Genomic DNA, 18,786 nt, shown 5'->3' on the forward strand with positions numbered 1-18,786 from the left:
AAGCTTGACTTGTATTCATGCTTGAGGTAGAGGTTGTGAGTGCATCTTATGAACACAAGATCATATAATGACAATTTAGCCTTGGAATTCTGAGTTGATTTTTTGCTTATGAATTTGTGTGATTTGACATAACTTAACTCAATAATTGAAAGCATGCATATCAGTAGCCATTATGTAAGAAAAACATGTGTGTGTGTCTGTGTCTGTGTATGTCTGAGTTGAGCAGCTCATTCTTGGCTGTGTACCTAATGACTCTAATTAAACTATGTTCGAAAGACCACAACCTATTCAAGCTCGGCTAACTAATCCTAGCAAGCTGCTTATGTTCAGTCTGTTGAGCCAACTTCAGACGTGTGCAGTATGAGCTGAACTGATTCAAGTTACAGGCTACTGGTTCTATTCTCAGCCCCATAGTGGCCGATGCTCTATTAAGGATATCAATGTTTATTTGGAAAAAAAGAATAGGTGGTGAAGATTCCCTATAATGAAATAATTTTTTGAGTTGACGTAAAATTTCTTCCATTAGGTGGAATAATAAGAAATTCATGTTAGAGAAAAGGCTTGCAAGGAAACCAAGCACTTGTTTTGAGCCTGTGAGCCATATACTTGTAACTTTTTTCTGGTCTGTATTTCTTATCTAGTTGTCTATACTTACTCAGAATATGAAGGAATTTTATCATCTAGGACATATTGCAGAACTGTTTGTATGCATGTTTTTGCTTACATCAGTGCTCATCTGATGTTTCTATGACAGGTTAGGCGCCGGCTGTAGTGCCATCTCTTCACAGAAAATATTTATCCACGATTGTTGATCAGGTGTCTGCAAATGTGCTGAAAGATTGGTAGACAAGCTCAAATCAGAAGCTTCAATAGGCTCTGCGGTTAACATGGAGCAAAAATTTTCTCAATTGACCCTCGATGTCATAGGTTTTCATTGTTCAACTACAACTTTGATTCTCTTACTTCAGATAGTCCTGTTATTAATGCTGTTTATACTGCACTAAAAGAAGCGGAGTCTCGCTCAACTGATATTTTGCCTTACTGGAAGGTACATGTACATGCTTAAACATAGTTATTTTTTGTTCAAGCAATCAGATAATTTCATTGATCAAGCAGACACTGAGGTCCTATTTTTCTTTTTCTCCGTGTAAAAGGCAGACTCTTTTCAACCGATTTATGCTTCTTTATTGATGTGTACTACCAGGATCAAGTTTCCCCCTGTTTGATAACATTTAGCTTTTGATATTTGCTCATTGTCAGTTTCTATTGTCCTGAATGTTTAGTGCCTACATGGTTCCCATTATTTCATGTGGCAGATTGGAAATTATGTAAAATCATTCCACGACAAATTAAGGCAGCAAAAGCCGTTGCAACTATCAGAAAGACAGTTGACGAACTTATTGCAAAGTGTAAGGAGATAGTTGAGGCTGAAGGTGAAAAGATTGATGGTGAAGAGTATGTGAATGAGTCAGACCCAAGCATTCTACGTTTTCTATTGGCAAGTCGAGAAGAGGTACACCAGACTTTTGCTTTTATGGCAAGCTGGAATTAAAAGTGTAACTTTGATATTCTTTTCCTCCATATGAACTTCGATATTCTCCTCATTTCCAATCTCTTTGCGATGTTCAGTTGCGGTTGTGATGACTTGTAACATATATAAGCTGCTGGATATGTTGAAGACAAACACTGTAGTCTTAATGTTACTTTTTGTCACCTATGTCATATAGGTACGGGTACAAGTATGGCAGTTTTAGAAAATCTTGGTATGGGGGTACGATAAACAAAAGTGTGTGTGTCTCTCTCTATCTCCATCTCTCTCTGTATATATATATATGTATATAAACACACACACACACAACACATTATTAAGACAATTTTTATTTTTAATAGTTTCTTCCATAATTTCTACACACAATCTCGTAAAACATAAATAAACTAAAAAAAATATGGTTAAAATGTAATAAAAAATGAAAAAAATATGGTTTGTCCAAACGTGCCACTGTCGTACCAGTGTACCGCCATATTAGTACTGCTATGTGAGCATATCTCATGTACCACTGTGACATAGTCCGTTACTTATGGAGATTTCATTGAGAAATCTTACGTTTGAAATGCTTGCTTTCAAGTTGCAACTGTGTAGATCTTCACACCTTTTCACTGCTTTTATTAATGAAATGACAAATTACCAATCAATATGTCATTGACTTGATAATCGTCCCGGTGACCTATGGATAATAGGGGTAGCTAGTCTTTAGAAGCTGCCTTCTTTTCACATGGTGGTACTATTTCCTTGGAAGTTTCTCTAGATGGATCAGGCTGTTCGCTGATGGGAAGAATGCCAAAGGCATTGAGTGAATCTGAGGTTCTGAACCTAGAAATCACTTCACTGTGCATTCTGGAACTGCAGTCTCCTGTACAGCTGCCAAATCGAGCAGTTTAAAAGTTATGAACTTCATCTACAGAGCTGATTTTTCTTCATTGAAAATTCACTTATGGATCTGGTTATTTCTGAAGTATCCTTGTGAGACCTTACACTCATGGGATGAGAATAAATATGGATTTTATGCATCTTTCTTTTCTTCCCTTCGAATTTTTTGTGTGAAGAGAAGTGTGAGTTGAAACCCCACAAAGATCTGATGTATGTGAATTTCGGCAAGTGCATTTATGTTTGCGTGAATGTATAGATAATTCTTTTTTCCTTGATTACCTAATATTAGATTCAAATATTTCAGGTTTCTAGTTTGCAACTGAGAGATGACCTACTGTCAATGTTGGTTGCTGGGCATGAGACAACTGGTTCTGTCTTGACATGGACTCTATATTTACTGTGCAAGGTGCTGGATCTCTTTTAGCTTCATGTTTGAAAATAGATTTCACCTTTATCCATTTTGACATGCTTACCACATGCCACAGCCAAAAGAAGACTGTGACCTTGGATATGGTTTATAGTTTAACGAGTCAATCTTACTTTTTGGAAGTTGAAAGAAATTATTTGGTTATTATTCGGCAAAAAATGTTCATAAAAAGGGTCTCCATAATGATGGCTGTATTTTTAAATTGTTTACTGTTGTTCACCATCCAAAACATATACTTTGTATTTTTTTCACTGGATCACATTGTTGAGGCTCTCTCACTTTCTTCCTTTCTTGGGTGGGGGTGGGGTGTTGTTTCTTTCAGAATCCGTTCTGTTTGGTCAAAGCACGGGAAGAGGTTGACAAAGTTCTACAGGGAAGACTGCCTAGCTATGAAGACACAAAAGAGTTGAAGTACATAGCTCGCTGTCTGAACGAGTCTATGCGTCTGTATCCACATCCACCTGTCTGTCACTGTGCTGTCTAATATTCAATCTTTTTGTGAAAATTTCTACTAGTGATGCACTTATTCTATTTTTAACATCAATTCTTACATAAAACTAGGTTCTACTCCGACGAGCACAAGTACCTGATGAACTTCCAGGCAATTACAAGGTGAATGCTGGACAAGACATAATGATATCGATATATAATATTCACCACTCAGCCAAGGTAATATACGAGTTTAACACTTTTCACGGTGCCAGACTCCTGATAGATATTCCTTATTATATGGGGGTCAAATTCTTCATATATTTCATGTTTATGTACCTCATTTTGTTTCTTTCTAATTTCCAAATTGTCTTACTGTCATCACGGTGTCCTTGTTTGATATTTCCCTTCTACTAACAAATAGCCCAACATTGCTATCTATTTCTAAAAAATTCGGGTGTTTAACTTTAATATGTTCTGGGTGTTTTCTGTTCCATGTTTTCTTTTCTCAATAAATGTTCATAGTTCATACCACCTTCTTGAATTGCATACAACTTTTATTATCCATATGGTCTTAAATCAGATTTTACTTTTCCTTGTACTTCTAACACACATTTTAACTATTTATGGATACTAGATTGTCGTTTATAGGTTGACAAATTTGATGGCATTTGTTGAACATAAGCTGGTTTTAGGCATGCAATTCCACTATTTGTTTTGATTATTTTTCCAGCCCCACATTCAATTTTATTCAGTTGATGTGAATTTGCATGAAGGTCTGGGAAAGAGCAGAAGAATTTATACCTGAAAGATTTGACTTGGATGGTCCAATCCCAAATGAAACAAACACCGACTTCAGGTACACATTGCACCAATGAAACGATTAGTTACTTTATTTGCCATCATCTTCCATTTGTTTAACTTGATTTTTATCCAATTTTATTTTTGAAAATCTTCTAATGCATTTGTAAATGGCATCTAGTCATCTGTGTGATGAACTAATGATTTTATTCTTAATGCTTCCTATGAATTTATATTGCTTTTGTAATACACCATTGCATATGATTAAAGGATAAATGCACAACATTAAAACATGCACACTTTTCCAGGTTTATTCCCTTCAGTGGTGGACCACGAAAATGTATTGGGGATCAGTTTGCACTGCTACAAGCAATTGTGGCCCTTGCAGTTTTGCTTCAGCATATGGATTTCAAGCTTGTTCCGAATCAAGAAATTGGCATGACTACTGGAGCTACCATACATACAACAAATGTAAGTTACATGTCTCTCTTCTAGGACATCATTAATCTTGATCCTATCGGCGCACTTGCATTTAGTCTTGTCTCATGCTCATGCGTATGTATGTGAAGCCACTTTTTCCATGTGCAGTTCTCTGTACGTGAAAGGCCCATCTTTCTGTTTCCAGATGTGGGTCAACTTTGTTTCCCTGAACAAAATTTCATTTTTCTAGTCAAAACAAAAATACAAAATATTAAAGCATCTAATGAAGATTTGTAGATATCTGGTGGCAACAAGATGATATGTGGTGAAGGGTCCCAGTTTTGGGTGTTGCCTGCACTAGAAACCTGTTGGTTGCCATGTGGAAAAAAGTGTTACACATGCTCACAGTACCGGGTGTTACATGTATTTAGCAAGTTTTGAAAGAGGTTGAAGTTTGCTTGTCCGTTAATGTATTTGTATCTGTTTTTGTGTTATGGCAACAATGAATAAAAATCTGCACTTGTGGCAGGGAATGTACATGACCGTGGCACAGCGGAGTCCAAAAACCGTGCTTGCTGCATCTGCTAGGTAACTCCACCATACTTGAACCAGGATCATACTTATTGTTCTATTTTTGTTAAAATCACAAATTTTGTCAAATTACAAGAGCGAATTGTCTTTTCACAGTTCCAATTATAGTCCTTTCTGATGCCATCAGGATGATTCATGTAATCCTTCTTTGTAAGCTCCTTTTCTTTTTATTTTTTATGATCCATTGTATTGTACATTATGTGCTATATCCAATAATAATCTATCTCCCCGTCCGTAACCTGATCTTTCCATCAATAGAATGCAGAAGATAAAAATTGTATGTTCATTCATATGGTCAGATTCCTGTACTGATTCCTCTGCTTTATTGCATTAGGTTACCATTTATTAAATTGCTGTCATTGATGTCCTTAGCTACGTTGTCTCCCATTTATTATGATTTCTCATGAAACGGTAAACTCGTTTTGTTTGTTCTCCATGACTTCTAGCATGAATGGTCTAACCATTGGAGCTTATTTTATGCACTTGGGAATTTTGAGTTGGTCATTATTTATGACCACTGGCTGAGAGGAAGAGTAATCTGGTTGAGTCTTTAAGTCAGAAGTCTCTTTGGTCTTGTAAGGGCCTAACCTGCAAAAGTTTTGGGAAAGAGACCCATTTTCTTGTGCCATTTATTCACTGGCTTTCATTTCCTTGGCCAAGACCTGCAGGTTTGGTTTCCTTAGGTTTATAGGCATAATGCTTGTTTTGGTTCATTTAGTCCCATAATCTCTTTTTGCAGTTGTACTCGTTTGACAAATTTTAAAATGTTTGCAACAGAAGCTAATACAACACCTCAGGTAATGTTCTTTTAACGTTCTCGATTGACAATCTTATCATATGTTGTTGTGGCCCTGCCCCATCAATCTGCCTCTCGCCGTATACTCTGTGTAATTGGCATAGGCAGGCAGCACCTGATTGTCAAAAGTAGTGACAAGAAAGGTCGAATCACTGTTGTTTTGTACCTTACTGGCTTACTCTGTTTAATTTGCAACCCATGTCGATCATAGTCCTCGTTGGTGATTGTAAGGCATACTATGTAATCTGTACTTTAAAGAAACTGCAGATAGGTAATGCTGTACTTCCGGTGTCGGCACCAAGGCTCAAACAGATACAGATGCCTCTTTTACGGATTCCATGGATTAAAGATAAGAAATAAATACGTGGGTGCACTTTCCTAATTTGAGGAATTAGAGTGCCATCTATGGGTGGGTGATGGTTGTTTCCAAAGGATAAAGGAGTGAAACCCACTTTCAGAGTTGCAAACTTTTGCCTGCAAAGTTGGTCTTTTCTTGTCCAGTTTGCTTTATGGAAAGCTTTGCTTCGCAAAGCTGAACTGTTGAACCTCGGAGTGAGCTTGATCTGAGCTCAAGCTTTTTTTTTTAGGCTGCACCATACTGTGCTGCGAGTCCAGTCTCGGTCTTTGCCTCTTAGGGGCCAAGCTTATTTAAGAACCTTTCACTACTATTTGTGGCTTAGGAACAAGTTTTCGGGTGAACTGATTAGGAGCTATTAGAACCAAGTTATTTGTCTTATTATGAAGGACAAAACTGATTAGGAGCTGTCTGTTTATATGCAGCCTTTTTTTAATTGAGGGCGACTCCTGACCACAAAGTCTTAAAGGGTCAATGTCATAGCCTTTTACTGACCACCCGTGATGGTTTTTGATAGTAATATTTTGTTTAGGAAAATCTTCATTTCAGGTGACCGGAGAAAGCGAGAAAGGCTCTCATGGAAAAAGGCACATGGAAAGTTGCATCTGTCCCTGCAAGGTACAAGTTGGGTCGAGTAGGTATCGAATAGCGTCCAACGAGTGAATAACCTGATTGGAGAATTCGGGAGAGTGGTGATATCTTGGCCACTTGCTAATTCCGAAGGAGAAAAGGGAAGAGGTGACGAAAGACGAATTAAAGAAGAACGGGACAACTTAATTTTCAGTTGAGATATTTTTGGTCTATAATTTATTAATTTTCGGTAACTTTCAATATAGGCCTATGATTCTTTGTCACGGTGAAAGAGGACTCATTGGACCTATCTTTAGATGGGCAATAGGCTGGGTTGTCCCTCAGTACTGCCACCCAGCCCTGCTGTTTTCCAGTCATGGGCTGGTGTCGTCTTAGATCATGACTGTGTGAATTGGTAGTTTGGTTTTTGTTGTAGGGCTAGGCTGTGGTTTGACCTGGGTGCCCTGAGGGGTCATAGCATAGTTAGTCGGCTTAAAGGGCATGCAGACATGCATCATCAGTCCGGCTTGAAACCTGCTGATCTTTTTGGTATGCTAGCTAACATTTAAGTTGAAAGGTGTATCATAGAGTTACATAGTTTCATATTATCATAGGGTTTATTTTTTTATGAGATTCTTTTCCATGTTATTTGTGTTTTACTATACAAACCGTATGGGGCATTTTAGCTGTCAACTTTTAAAAAAAGTTTTCCCCCGAAGATTTGTTGTATTTCTTGGACCATTTTGTCGTTGCACGTCACTCCGGGGGGTTATATGCAAGTATTTTGACTACCGTCGCCTTCATCTGGGAAATTTCTAAAATAGGTGCCTAAGATGGTAGTATATCAGGTAAAATAAAAGGAGTACAAATCAGGAATGGGAATCGGCGAGACGTGTGCTGTTTGAATTTGAACACCACTGGTGACGATGGTTGTAGGATTTTATCTTGGCTTTCACGTGTCTTGGCTCGCAAGCTCATTAAAATTGACTGTGACGCCGCTAATTACTACACAGAAACAGAAACAAAAGACCATTTACTAAAGTTGGTTATCTATTTCCTGTATTCCATAAGAAGCCAATAAGTTGCACGAACTTTCTACAAACCCAAATCGAGTCTCTTCTTTCCCACTAACTATCAAATTAATGCCAAATGAATGTTACCTCACGTCAGTTAGCTACGAACGCGTCGGCTGGCAACCACCAGTCTGACCTTACCTCTATCTATCTGTTGATGGTAAACATTAAAGACCGGAAAGTGACGAGCTTCTTCTACTCACCCTCTTCTTCTGGTCTTGCTTTCATTAGGCCCCATCCCCACGTCCCACTTGGCTTTCTTCTTCATCATCTCCTGTGATATCGCCCTGGTCTCTTGTGCCATTGCTTACTGCAAGACCTGTGATTTTATTTTGTATTGGGCCAATGAGGAAGTGTGAGCTTATATTACATCGTCAGGCCTCTGATCATCACTGAATTATAAATTTTGTTAGGGCACAAAATCTTTTAAGTTTCTTTGCTTGGCAAGACGTGGGTTAGTAAGACCACTGCCCATTGGAAGTGCATACAAGTAACCTCTCTCATAAGTTCAATTTTTGTGGGCGTTAAGTTTCCGGGTAACTTCTCTCTCTCTCTCTCTCTCTCTCTCTCTCTCTGGGCCCACAATGAATTGTGGTAACTTGTGATGCAATGGCTATTTATGGTTCCTTTCTTCAGATTAATTCCACCAGCTAGTCCTAACCGATCTTGCCCAAGTTGAATTTGAACAAATATAGTCACAGACTGATCAGCTCAAGCAAAAGCTGAATTGTCTATTTTCTAAGTTAACCAAGCTTAGATTGGCATGTTAGCCACATATATATATAGAATAAATGGATTCCTCCGGCCGGGTTTGACCGGAGAATTTGTGTATCAGGACTCACATGTGGAATGAGGGAACTATATATAAATATATACGCACACACAGGCATACACGTGATGTGAACGAAGATTCTTCTTAAGCGTGGAAATGTACTGCTGATAATGTTGGTGAGGGAATATTGGCCTTTGGCTTGAGAAAATTTAAGTCCCGACCAACTTCTGTTCGTCAGATTAGAAATGAAAAACGAAAGCTCTGTTCTTTGAGTCTAGAAACTTCCCTCCTTGCAATCATTGTATCCTGTCGATAAGAATGCATGGTGTAATCAGCCAAGCAGCTGTAATTATAATAATAATGTTAATAAAGAAAAAGATAACACGTCACTTTCACGGCCAATCTTATATGTACACCTAAAGACGGTTCCTCCACAGAGTGTTGTGGAAAAATAATCAATAAAAACAGATGCTACGATGGCGAATGTTCATCTATAATCACATGAGGACAACTCGACACGTATTATATCATGTTTAATCGATGTGACCAACATTCATTCACATATATCATAAAAAAGTAACAAGAAGTTTAAATTTATCGAGTGTGGGATGTTTGCGGTGGCTAAAAATATAAAATCTCAATAAGGACAGTAATATGAAAATTGGCAGTTACAACGCAATGCAGCTCATGGTACTTCTAATAACAATTTATAGTGTTTTTACGACTAACATCTAATTTTCAACCATGAGGCCAGCAATATTTAGCATCGGGAAGATTTGAATCCTCCTATTTATATATATATTAAATAATATGCAATTACATTATGTTAATCTTTAATTTTGGTCAGTGAACAGGAAAGAAAGATAAAGAGCAATAAACTATAAATGCATCAATGACAGGTCACTAAGTAAAAAAAAAGCCAGAGAGAGAGAGAGAGAGAGAGAGAGAGAGAGAGAGGCCGTTTGTCATTATCACTATTTGGGAAGGTTGAGGCAGATACCACTCTGCAGGAGTCGAAGGTAGAGACATTGTGGCGAGTGGCCTGAGAAACCGCAATCTCCGCGCTTAAAGTGATGCGCTTTCCACTTTTTCCATAAATGTAAAGGGGAAGACTCCTACTGCAGTTTACTGGCTAAAGAATCGTCACTTATCGAATCGCAATGGTAAAAAATGTTGATAACATATGAAAATTGGGATTCAAATGTATATGTAGAACACAGAAACGATCGCAGGATTTAAATTTTGAAAGATTAGATCAGCAGAGTGAGGTAAAACGAAATTTTCTTGTCCAAATGAGAGCGAAATTTCTGGGAGAACAGACGGGGACAAGTGGACCTGGCGGGGCTCACTGCAGTTTCTGTAACTCGAGCTATCCAGACTTTTGACTAAGTTTGCGACATGTCACCAGCGACTGAGGCTCATTAGGTTCTCTCTCTCTCTCTCCCTCTCTCTCTCCCCCCCTCCCCAGGTTCTCTCTCTCTCTCTCCCCTCTCTCTATCTAAACCGCCATTCCTTTTCCTTATAGTTTGATGTTTCTGTGGGAGGTGGTCCATGGGGGGTTTTGTGGCCAAGAGCAGGAAGGAAACATAAACCAGGGTTGTGTACAAACGGCTGATTTCAACTCTTTCTTTGTCTCTCTAGAGAAAAATCTCAACTCCTGATGCTCCACAAAATCCAAATCTAAGCTCTCCTTTCTTTCCCAGGGTAGTCTCCCCCTCTCTCTCTCGTTTAACCCTTTTCTGATAATTTCATCTCTTCAAGGCTTCAGAAGAGAAGAGAACAATCTCTCTCTCTCGCTCGGTGCCGTTTCTGTACCTTCACCCTTTTCTGACAATCCCACCCTTTCCAAATCACAAGCTAAAAAAAGAAAAAGTTTTCTCTCTCTCGCTGAAGGTTGAAAAGCCAACATCACAGGACTGTTGCAGCCCTCACAGCCATCATCTAAGACCTCTCTGTTGCTCTCTGTGACGAGAATTCTCCATTACCAACGTTCCATAATCTCCTAGTTTATCAATGAGAGACAGGCTGCTGGTGGGTGCAATACCGACAGCCACCATCCATGGCGAACCAAAGCAAGAGCCCGTACATTCACCCAATCCCCCTCCCCAAAACGAGACCAAGAACGCCACTAGGCCCACGACCCCCAACAACTACTACGACGCCAGCCCCGGCTTCAATTCCTCCATGGCCGTCACCATCCTGGTCCTCCTGACGGCACTTTTCTTCATGGGCTTCTTCTCCGTCTACGTCCGCCGCTTCGCGGAGGAGAACTCATCCGAAGCCGCGCGACGCCGCAGACGGGCAGCTGCTGGAAACCGGCGGTCTGGCGCCAGCCCTTCCTCCTCCCAGGGCCTCGATCCCGTCCTAGTGAGCTCGCTGCCCACCTTCCCTTACAAGAAGGTCTCGCCGAAGGACGACGCCGATTGCGCTGTCTGCCTCTGCGAGTTCGACCAGGGAGAAATGGTGAAGGTCCTGCCCGTCTGCGGTCATTTGTTCCACGCGGACTGCGTCGATACCTGGCTCTTGTGTCGCACATCCTGCCCACTCTGCCGCGCCACTCTGGTCCCTCCTCCTCCGCCGCCAAAGGAGCCGCAGAGAGACGCATTAGATGAAAGGGAGACGGTGGTGGAAGCCGCGGCCGCTTCTGCCAATGCTGCGTCACCGGAGAATGCGGGTTTTATATTAGTGGTCAGAACGGTGGAGAGTTTTCTGCCGCCAGGACAGTCGGAGTCCCGCGTGCGTAGGTCCGGCAGTGGGTGTAGTTTATCTCGTGGGTTGGAGGTGGAGGGGACTCAGCCGAGGCGGAGTTGTAGTTTCTGACGGCAAAAGTGAGGAAGAAAGTGTCTAGAGCGAGAGAGAGAGATGAATGTGACTGAGGGGTGTGTTTTTTGTCTTTTCATCTCAAATGGATGAAATGTAGTTTTTTTTTTTTTTATGTGAATACAATTTGATAGTCGTGTAAAAAAGAAGATGGTGTTTTCTGTTTCATTGTATAGAAGTTACCTTTTCTGTGAGAATGCACTTTTTCTTTTTCTTTTCCTTTTCATTTTCAGAGACTTTTGTTGCTGTTGGTACAGATGGATTGCGGCCTGATTCCGGGCAACTTTTGACCTGAGTGGGCTGCAGTCAGTTATAATTACTGATAAGAACTACCACTTTCTGGCAGCGGCCACCCAGGGCACGTTTCGCGGGCCGTGTCAGGTACCACATTTAAGCTGTCCTGTTCTCCGGCCACCAGCTTGCTTACGGAAGTGAGCCGCATGGACATCTCTCTCTTTTTCCCTCTCCGGCAGCAATATTAGTTTCTAAATATGAATCCAAACAGTCATATTTTTTTAACCAAAATCAGCCGTCGGGTTGGTGATCAGATTACACCTCTAGCTTAGTTATGAGAAGCACGTGGGGTTCTTGGATGTTATCTGAGGATTCGAGTTTGTGTTATTGGGAGAGGACATGGATTCTTTGCAGAAGCTCCTATTGATAAAAATGTTGTGATTTCTTCGTTGGTAGGCGAGCTAGTGTTGGGCAGATCCCTAGATACTTATGGGAAAGAAACTGATCCATGATGTTGGAACTCTCCTTAGAAGTCCGATGCCTAGCTAGGTCAGACCGATCTCTCGTTAGCAATGAGGCTACGTTTACTTACTAGAAAGAAGGAGAATTAAATGCTACAGAAAGGCCTTATGCTGATCCCTGAATTTGGCTCTCACGTTATAGTACCTTAGTTGTTCTGAAGTTGAAAATTGGGGCTTAAATGTGGGATGAAGTATAGCAAATTATAAAAAAAAAACTTTTGTTTGAGGTTCTTCGTAAATTTACCCGATTTGTTGGCAGTTTGTGTTGGCTTTCTCGAGTGCCTAAACTACCCTTTTCAATCATGTGACGACAGAACTTCAAGGAAGAAAATTGAGTTGACAAAGTGGCATGAATAGTAACTCTCAAGTGAGAGAAACTCATTTTGCTAATCATCGGTTAAATTTTTCTGGTTTATTAGCCATCAGACGGGAGTTTTGGGTTTGTCGAATCTGGTAAAGAAATCCCAGTCCAATAACTAATATATTTGATTTTGGTATGCAGCTTCATAACCTAGTTTAATGTGAGTCCGATAATCAACTGAGATAGAATAAAGAGCTGACCGGTTTACATATAAATGTCAAACCTCATAATAGTTGAACCCAAATATATTTTTAAAAAATAAAGATATGGACCTGACCTGAATGCAACGAAGTCAAATTTGGCAAGGTTAAATCCAATACCCCAAATCCAATCAGTTTGCATCCCTTGTCTAAAGGTCCCTTCTCTCTTTCCTCTATTCACCATCACACATTCGCTGGCTTCCGTTTTCCCAGCTGTTAGTGGAACCGTCGTACACATATTCATATAATTTAGTAAGAATGGGCCCGACTCCAGCCTGCTAATCAACAAAAGAAGGAAACAGGAAATAGCAAAAACAAAGCAAAAAGAGAAAAATGCTCAGTTCTTTTGATGCCCATGTAACTTTGAAAAGCTTGCCTATGAGGGAACCAATGTCTTGCTGCAACAGCCAGCGACACGACAGTAAAGTGCAGATCAAGCCCAGGTCACTTAAGATGTTATTGGTTGATTGCTGTACCAGAGAAGCTAATCAAAATAGATGCGGTTCTCGGTGGAGCTATACGCGCAACTGATCTCCGCCAGCAATAATGGTACCATGAAAAACTTCAATCCAGTCACAGACTTACAGGTTTCTTGAAAGCATTGTTGAGCTTAGGCAGAAGTTTCTTTGTAGCCGAAAGTAAACTTGGGAATTGAATTTGATACGAAGAAAGTACTAGAGAATCTATCAAGAGTCAACACCAGAGACGGAAGTGGGATTTTGATAGGAGGGCCAGCTAATACTTGAATAAGATCATTTAATATTAAAAACCCATTCCTTTACACAAATAGGATGGCCCGACTTGCAATCTTCAGCTACAGAACCCCACCCCAACCCAAAGAAAGAGAGATAAAAGAGATGAAACAACATTAGCGAGAGATGGACAGAGAGAGTGGTTAAGCTTTCAAAACTCTGCGTGATCTGCAATCTGTCTTTACATGAGCATCTGCAGAAAATGGAGAGCCAGGTGGAGCAACAAGCCCAAGGTATCGCATTATCCTCAATCTACGCAATTTCTTTACAGACTTTGCTGAGAATGTGGTCTCCTGTGGAGAAGCCAAAAAGAAAATTCTTTTGAGAGTCTACCCCATTGAGAAGATCAGGTAAAGTCAAATTGCCAAGAGAAACTTACATCAAAATGAAGCTTTGGCTTTCGCTTCCTTTTGCCCCTTCCTCTTTTATCACAATCTTCCTCACTTCTGCTCGAACAAGATGCACTACCTGAAGCTACGGCTGACTCATTCATAACGGAACTAGATGTCAGCAAAATACTTTTTTCCGAAGTCATTCGGCAATCTTGCTTAATTATTTGAGCATATAACATCCTGGGATAGAAGCATCAGAGAATAACATGGAAAAAGAGGTGCTTTTTTGGAAACTTGCGTAGTAAAGAAGGCCAAAGGATCCATACCAGGTGATTCATGAAGTTGGAGTGGGGTTCTCAGCATATCAGTTGTTTTAGCCCAATCTAAGAATGAATCAGCGGATATATTTCCACACAAAGCCTTGAAAAAAGAAAACAAATGATGCTTAAATGCACAGAACCGTTTCATCTAATAAGTAACGAGGATATACCAAATTGAAGTAAAGAGGAACTAAAATAAAGCTCAATTCTAATGAAAGCTCCTCAATTTACCAAATAAACCACTTAAAAGAGCAGCGTTTTCTGACACCCAGGAATTACCTGGACACCTTCACTGCCGTCAATTTCTTGCTTCACTCTATCTGGAGTACCATCAAATACTTTTGATGAGAAATCAGCATCAAATTTCCCATCACTGTCTTGTTCTTTTGATCTGCATATGAGAACTGTCAGTTCTCCAGAAGATCTGCATTAAAATAAGAAAAGTAAAGACTAAGAAAACATGGTGGCTGCAGATCGTTTAGATCAGGTAATCAAACATCAAAGCTTGGTTTGGAAGCTGTGCTAGAGCAGAAATGAGAGAGAGAGTTTAAATGGATGATGGGATTCACGTCTCAACTTATTAATTACTATGACCGTATACTGGAAACATGGAGACCAAACGACCTTGCCACTCTTATGACTTATCCCAACACCTACTGTCTAATATTCAGACATGCGAACAGCATGAGGTAGGAAATTTTGTGAATCTTTGTAACCTTGTAACTCTCAAATCCATTTCCCAGTCAGTCAAAAGTTTTACAGGTGCATGTCACATTTATTCAGGAAAATAAATCTATTACAAAATGAACCACCATCCGAGAATCAACATCTTGGATATCTCTTGTAAGAATAGATCCTTATAGACACCTTATAAACACCAAGGAACTATGACAAGTTGTGAACCTGCTAACTTTACAATGAATGTAACATCAGGGACAATCCAAAAGGTGACATGTGACGCTTGAAAATGAAAAGGGAAAGAAAACCCAGAAAGGTAGTGACAGATGAAACTAAAAGTCTAAAAATCCTGGAACTAGAGGAGATACATCAAAATCAAAGAAAAATAGACTATCAAAGGGCATGGAGAAAGCTTGAAGCACTTCATGAAGCTTGAGAACACTGCTAGGGAAGCCAAACATCTGATTCAATATATTAATTTACAAATGCTGGTAAAATAAAGCGAGCATTGATACAGCTCAATATTATTTCAGTAGACCGTAGATATATGCAGCACAATCTGCAAAATTTACATTGAGTACAAAAGATAACAGAGAATAAGAAGCACATTACATATTCAACCAGCACCAATAGTAAACACTTCCAAGCAAAGAAAAAAAAGCACCTTAATTGCAAATGAAAATTGCCATAATAGCTGTCCTAAGAATAAGATAAGGCCATAAACATGATTCATAAATTAACTGCAAGCAAAATGATGTCCATAAGACAAATACGTAATGAAGAACAAGACAAACCGATTATTGGTATTACTGAACAATTTCTTTTGAGAAACTGATTCTACTTCAGGGAGACAATTGCTTGACAAATTTGCAAATGGAACTATCTCTGCACCATCCTCTAAAATACTGTGAACTGGATCAAATCTCTTCATTTGCTTCTTATCTTCTACTGCAGGATGACATATTTCCTGACACAGGCTAGCAGTTTTTGTGGTCATATCATCCTTGCAAATTAAGGTTTCCAGTGAAGAACCTGTTGCAGCAAATTCATGGAATATTTTATTATAGGAAATAAATGAATGAAGAACATGTCATCAATTGATGAATAATAGCCATTATACTGATGCAGTATCTTAACCTACAGCTGGTGGATAGAATCAAGGACCATCATGCAAAAAAAGCTTTGTAAAGATTTTACGCCATATGCAATCATGTCCATCACTCAGTTATTTGTCCACAATAACTCTCGTTCTTCTCATAGTAGAATCAAGAGGAGAACAAATCTTTCAGAAATCTGGAAAAAATGAGGCCTGAACAGACTAGATAAAGGATGACAATACTCCATCTGGAACGGAGTGTCCTTTTTGTGAATCAATATCGTGGCTATTTCCTTGTATACATAAAACCCATTAAGCAGGGATCTTGAAGACCTTTCAGACAGAAGTCATTGTATAGCTCTTCAATTGAACTGGTATAAGTATGTGATGAATGACAATGAACGCAACTTAGTTTAATGACCTGGCGCCCACCAATTTTAGGGGTAGAATTCTTGGAGCTAGTTAGAACAGTCAAAGCCTGTATATTAAGCTATGAAGCTCCAAACAAATAAAAAATTACAAATGACTGGTTTCTAAAGGTCTGCCTTGATGGAATTTGGAAACTGACCTGCTCAACTATTTCCATGTCTTCTAATATATGACAAGGACTACATTAGTAGACAATGTTATTCGACCTTCTTCTCGTTAATCAACTCGAATGTTGGCACAGCCAATTCAGAATTTCATGAAGCCTGTGAACAAGAAAAAGAAAACACTACACATTTCGAACCACGGCAATCAACCATGAATCAGAGACTGGCAGCAACAAACATGAAAGGTTTGATTGATGCACCTAATACATTTTTGGTTCACCATTCATGTGACAAGTAACAGATTAAAGTTTCATCGAGGAGTCAATCCTTCTAGGAAAGATTAGAAAAGCTCCCACCTCATCGACACCCCCAATTTGTGATCAGATCAAGAAAATGATTGTGTATCCCCAATTGGAGCTCACTCTAATTTGCACCCACACTTGGAAGTCCATAACCGCGAACAAAAATAAGAATAAGGAAAAATATATTACCATAGAGTACCACAATACAAAATTATGGAAACACAGAGTAAGAATCTAACAAACATGGCAAGCGACAACGAACATGGCAAAAATTTTGAAGTGCCAACACCTAACCATAACTCGAAGCAGATGCAATCAAGAAATCAAGACAAAGAAAATAATGCAAACAACTTGGTATCAGCGAATTCCTTAAACAAGGTTATAGACAGGTCTCCCCCTTAAAATGTCGAATTCACAACATTAGAGGGGAGCCCATAATGCAAGTCATAAAAAACGCAGCGATCACACCAAAAAGGAAGACAAACAGAGAATCACAAATATGATGGTAACAATGGATGCCGTTAAATAATAAAACAAGGAATTCTGCAATTTGGGGATAGTGAAACATGGTGAGGGAAGGAAAGACGAACCAGAGGAAGACCACGCAGAATCAACAAACTCGGTTCGAGGCTTCGTTCCTCCGCTTCTCCTTTGGCGGCAATTCTTGGGTAATGGGAATTGCTGCAACTCGTCGAGCCTCTTCCTCTTCATGTTCGGAAGGAATGGGGGGCGCCCAGAGAAAGAGAGGGAAAGAGAAACTATGAGGAAAAGAAAAGAAGAACCCGAGACGAGAAAGAGTATCAAGAGAAAAAGAACGCGGGATGAAGAAAATAGGTGAGGTGGGAGGTGGATAGGGAAGCGGGGACAGAAAGAAAGAGAAGGGGAGGGGAGGTGGTCACAATGTGGAGAGATATTTGGAAAGAATAGTCAGATTGAGAGAGAAAGAGAGAGAAGAAGGCGGGTAAAAGGCCCTCGACGCGTCGGTCCTGTGACGAAGGGAGGAGGATCCTCCCCTCGTTGCACTAGAACTCAAAGGAGCGAAGCAACGTCGTCTCTCCCCGCGCTCTCTCTCGTTATCAGACGTGCTTACTTTGATACTAGGTTGGCATGATTGATGCTTGGTACTTTTGATCATTTGGGTTTTTGATTGGATTTGATCGTTGGCACTCATGGTCGATCTAAATACTTCCGTTCTCTTTTATTGGTGGGAATTGTGAGATCGAATGATTGATAATACTTCAATTCTCATCTGTTGGTCTGGGAGGAGAATGTCGGGAGAGAGAAATTTGGTCCGACTACTCTTTTTGATCTTGGAAAATGCCATCGACAAGCGGGAAAGAAAGATCTTGTATGTGTGTTTTGACTCTTGTCGTAGGCTCGTTTTCTCCAGCAAAACAGACTTCATTGTTTTTGTCTTTGAGGATTTCTATGCTCGGATTTGTTTTTTTTGCTTATAATTTCGGCAAAGGCACCACCGTTTTCCTGAAATAAAATTTTATGTACCTGGAAAAACCTAAAAGGTTAGTCTCAATTTTGGTCAACTTCTCTAGATGACATTTTTATCTTTTCAGCGTACATTCTATGGTTTTTCAAATGTATTTTGAATCCTTTTTTAGAAAATTTTACAAAAAAAAATATGAATCATATAAAAATCTTTTCCAAAAAAGTTACAACTTGCAAACAAAGTTGAAAAATAAAAAATTTCTTTTTTGTTTGGAAGGAGGAAATTTTCAAGGAAGAAGAGTTTGGACGGCTATGTGCAACATGAAACACTATCAAAAATCATGCCTAAAATTGATTAGGGGGCATATAAATGACAATCTCATCTAACCTAGTTTTGTAAAAGCTTGATTTTATGAAAACCAAGTTTTTTAACCAGTTTCCAAAAGTTGGTTTATTTGGTTGGGTGACATACCTAAAACATAGTTTTTTTTTTTTAATGAATAACAGGAGGGAAGTTAGGTTTTTCCTTCTT

At 39.5% G+C, this 18,786-nt stretch overlaps 4 protein-coding genes across 16 annotated transcripts in view; 3 read left to right on the plus strand and 1 right to left on the minus strand.

The window, feature by feature from the left end:
• Window positions 1-7,071, plus strand: part of LOC116253613 (carotene epsilon-monooxygenase, chloroplastic) — a 23,479-nt gene extending 16,408 nt beyond the window's left edge. Inside the window, exons 9-11 of one of the 12 annotated variants that reach the window (XM_050077240.1) lie at window positions 5,035-5,093; window positions 5,836-5,893; window positions 6,797-7,071. In XM_050077240.1, the coding sequence (XP_049933197.1) occupies window positions 5,035-5,093; window positions 5,836-5,893; window positions 6,797-6,910 (231 nt within the window). In that variant the 3' untranslated portion in view covers window positions 6,911-7,071. Of the gene's footprint in view, window positions 1-5,034; window positions 5,335-5,835; window positions 5,896-6,779 lie in introns of those variants that run through there. The other 11 variants (XM_050077241.1, XM_050077244.1, XM_050077252.1 and 8 more) reach the window with 11 other exon arrangements.
• Window positions 1-11,700, plus strand: part of LOC116252948 (RING-H2 finger protein ATL57-like) — a 16,525-nt gene extending 4,825 nt beyond the window's left edge. Inside the window, exon 2 of the mRNA XM_031627595.2 lies at window positions 11,583-11,700. The gene's annotated coding sequence lies outside the window, so the exon portion shown is untranslated. The remainder of the gene's footprint in view (window positions 1-11,582) is intronic.
• Window positions 8,785-11,700, plus strand: LOC116252330 (RING-H2 finger protein ATL57). The gene has a single exon (XM_031626505.2). The coding sequence runs from the start codon at window positions 10,676-10,678 to the stop codon at window positions 11,480-11,482; it is 807 nt and encodes a 268-aa protein (XP_031482365.1). The 5' UTR covers window positions 8,785-10,675; the 3' UTR covers window positions 11,483-11,700.
• A 1,837-nt stretch (window positions 11,701-13,537) lies between these two features.
• LOC116252176 (uncharacterized) lies at window positions 13,538-18,044 on the minus strand. 2 transcript variants are annotated; one of them, XM_031626283.2, is made up of 6 exons: window positions 17,402-18,044; window positions 15,675-15,912; window positions 14,482-14,593; window positions 14,209-14,302; window positions 13,930-14,030; window positions 13,538-13,843 (listed from the first exon to the last, which is right to left on the minus strand). In XM_031626283.2, the coding sequence occupies exons 1-6, from the start codon at window positions 17,520-17,522 to the stop codon at window positions 13,694-13,696; spliced, it is 816 nt and encodes a 271-aa protein (XP_031482143.1). In that variant the 5' UTR covers window positions 17,523-18,044; the 3' UTR covers window positions 13,538-13,693. The 2 variants fall into 2 exon arrangements, with proteins under 2 accessions (XP_031482143.1, XP_031482141.1); XM_031626281.2 differs by having other exon boundaries at window positions 14,482-14,626; window positions 17,402-18,028.
• Between the last annotated feature and the right edge of the window lie 742 nt (window positions 18,045-18,786).

The sequence above is a fragment of the Nymphaea colorata genome, chromosome 4 (assembly GCF_008831285.2).
Source record: "Nymphaea colorata isolate Beijing-Zhang1983 chromosome 4, ASM883128v2, whole genome shotgun sequence".
NCBI classification, from domain to species: domain Eukaryota; kingdom Viridiplantae; phylum Streptophyta; class Magnoliopsida; order Nymphaeales; family Nymphaeaceae; genus Nymphaea; species Nymphaea colorata.